The 2056-nt window shown below is 39.2% G+C and overlaps 1 protein-coding gene across 1 annotated transcript in view; it reads right to left on the reverse strand.

The window, feature by feature from the left end:
* Positions 1-265: 265 nt before the first annotated feature.
* LOC107737040 (NACHT, LRR and PYD domains-containing protein 3-like) overlaps positions 266-2056 on the reverse strand; it is a 7066-nt gene continuing 5275 nt past the window's right edge. Inside the window, exons 4-5 of the mRNA XM_016548442.1 lie at positions 1198-1244; positions 266-1110 (exon numbers count right to left, since the gene is read on the reverse strand). Of these exons, the coding sequence (XP_016403928.1) occupies positions 584-1110; positions 1198-1244 (574 nt within the window). The 3' untranslated portion in view covers positions 266-583. The remainder of the gene's footprint in view (positions 1111-1197; positions 1245-2056) is intronic.

Genomic DNA, 2056 nt, shown 5'->3' on the forward strand with positions numbered 1-2056 from the left:
GTATTAAAATAAATATCTAAAATACAAAATAGCTCAATTACCTTATATGGACTCATGAGTCTGTGGAATATGACCTCACAATCTGGCTTTATCCACCTTATTTTTCCCGTAAGAGCGGCGCTGCCATTTGTACATTTAATGCGTCTGGCTTCCGGTGTGGTTCGCTTTCAGCTATTTTTAGCTCTACAAAACAGCTGGTTTTGCGTCTTGGTTTTGCAAACTGGTGTTTCTTGCCATATTTTAATGCCATGTCTTAATTATGAACACACTGGTTTGTAGTGCAAACAGTTTTACAGTTTACTGCAGTTTGTTATTCTTCTTGTTATTTCCCTTCAGCGGCTAATGAAGCAGAAGTCTCGCACAGTCACAGAAAACGGCTTACTTCCACACTGAATAATAAGATGTATACCTCACAATACAAGTTATCTTACAATGTGACTATATGTTATAATGTAACTAGCCAACTACTTATTTCATAATGAAATAGTCACAATTACAGTTTTTTTTAAATGAAAAAAAGAATTTTTATGAAATGTAATAGACACTCCTAGCAATTAATTTTGTGGTTCCTCACAAGAGGTTGTTACATCGGACAGAGAAACACTGAAGAATCACGATAAACCAGAAATCCAGCATAGAGGGGTTCAGTGAATGTGGTGTTGAATGTGTGTAAGTGTGTGAGTGTGTGTGTGTCAGAGACACTGTAGAAGGACAGAGAGCCGGCCGGCCAGTCCAGATACACTCCTACTCTATTAGATGGTGAAGGGCGAGGAACGTTTGTGCTCTTATTATTGTGCCAGACAGAGTAAATTGTATCACAACAGTAAATATTCCAGGACTTTTCATTGAGTCCAAACCGACATTTGCTCCCACCTTTCCTGTTGATTCCTTTGTATGCCACAGCTACATGACCCCATCCGCTCCATTCAACCTCCCAGTAACAGCGTCCAGTCAGACTCTCTCTACACAAAACCTGCTCACAGTTCTCAAACCTCTCTGGATGATCAGGATGCGGCTGATTCTCTCTCTCACACTTTGTTTTCTTGTTCCCTGCAGACAGAGAGAGACGAGTGTGTGCTGTGTTTGGATCCAGTGTGAGATCACAAGCATCTGGGAAAAAACATCACAGAAAGACAGATTAGAACATCTATGGCTTTATTAAATATGTATTGGTGTATTTGTGTGTGCATGACTTACACATTCGCAGTCCTGGTGTGATCCTGAAATGTTCTCCATGGTCCAAACTGAACAAAGACATAATGAAAAGAGACATAAGTACATACACAAACAAATAATAAGGGTGAATAAATTCTGCATTTGAACCTGAAAGAGTACAACAAATTATTAAATGGTTAATGTCATGAGAAACCAATTTGCCTTGATCTTTTGATCACATCATTACACAATTAAAACATCTTGCAATTTTCAAAGCTCAATATATCCTCCTCAGTACAAAAAAATGCATTTAAGCAAGATTGAAAAATGGCTCATTTAGATTCTGCAGGATTTGTCACACAGGCAAATATATTTATACAGCAAGACACTGATGCTCACTTTTACATCCTCACACCATTGGCCCCACCTACTGGTGCTCAATCAAATCTCTAGTTATGCGTCTCATTTTTTATTGATCATATGTTGGTACGGATGAGAGACCTGGTGAGCCAAATGATTTTTGTCCAACAGCCAGGTGTGGCTCACAAGTCATAGGGTCCCGATCACTAATAGACAGATGCCCAATACTATTTCTTACATACTCCATGCGTTTGAGCTAAAATCACAGTGCTCACAACAGTGGCGTTGTTTTACAAGACCATAGGGTATGGCGCGCGGGGGGGTGATAAATAAAACAATCCAATGGCACACTGAAGCACTGAAATGCAGGGAAAAAGATAGAAAGGGGGAAATATTTCAATAATTAAACACTGCGTCTTCAGTGTTGGTAGTGTATCAGAGACTTGCACTTAACATTATAAGAAAATCAAGCTCAAATGGGAGTTAACAAGGTTTTTGACCAGTGAATGAGGAGATCTGTGTTTTGTCTGTCAATAGAACG

Source organism: Sinocyclocheilus rhinocerous, unplaced genomic scaffold, assembly GCF_001515625.1.
Source record: "Sinocyclocheilus rhinocerous isolate Xijiao unplaced genomic scaffold, SAMN03320098_v1.1 scaffold3238, whole genome shotgun sequence".
Taxonomy (NCBI): Eukaryota; Metazoa; Chordata; class Actinopteri; order Cypriniformes; family Cyprinidae; genus Sinocyclocheilus; species Sinocyclocheilus rhinocerous.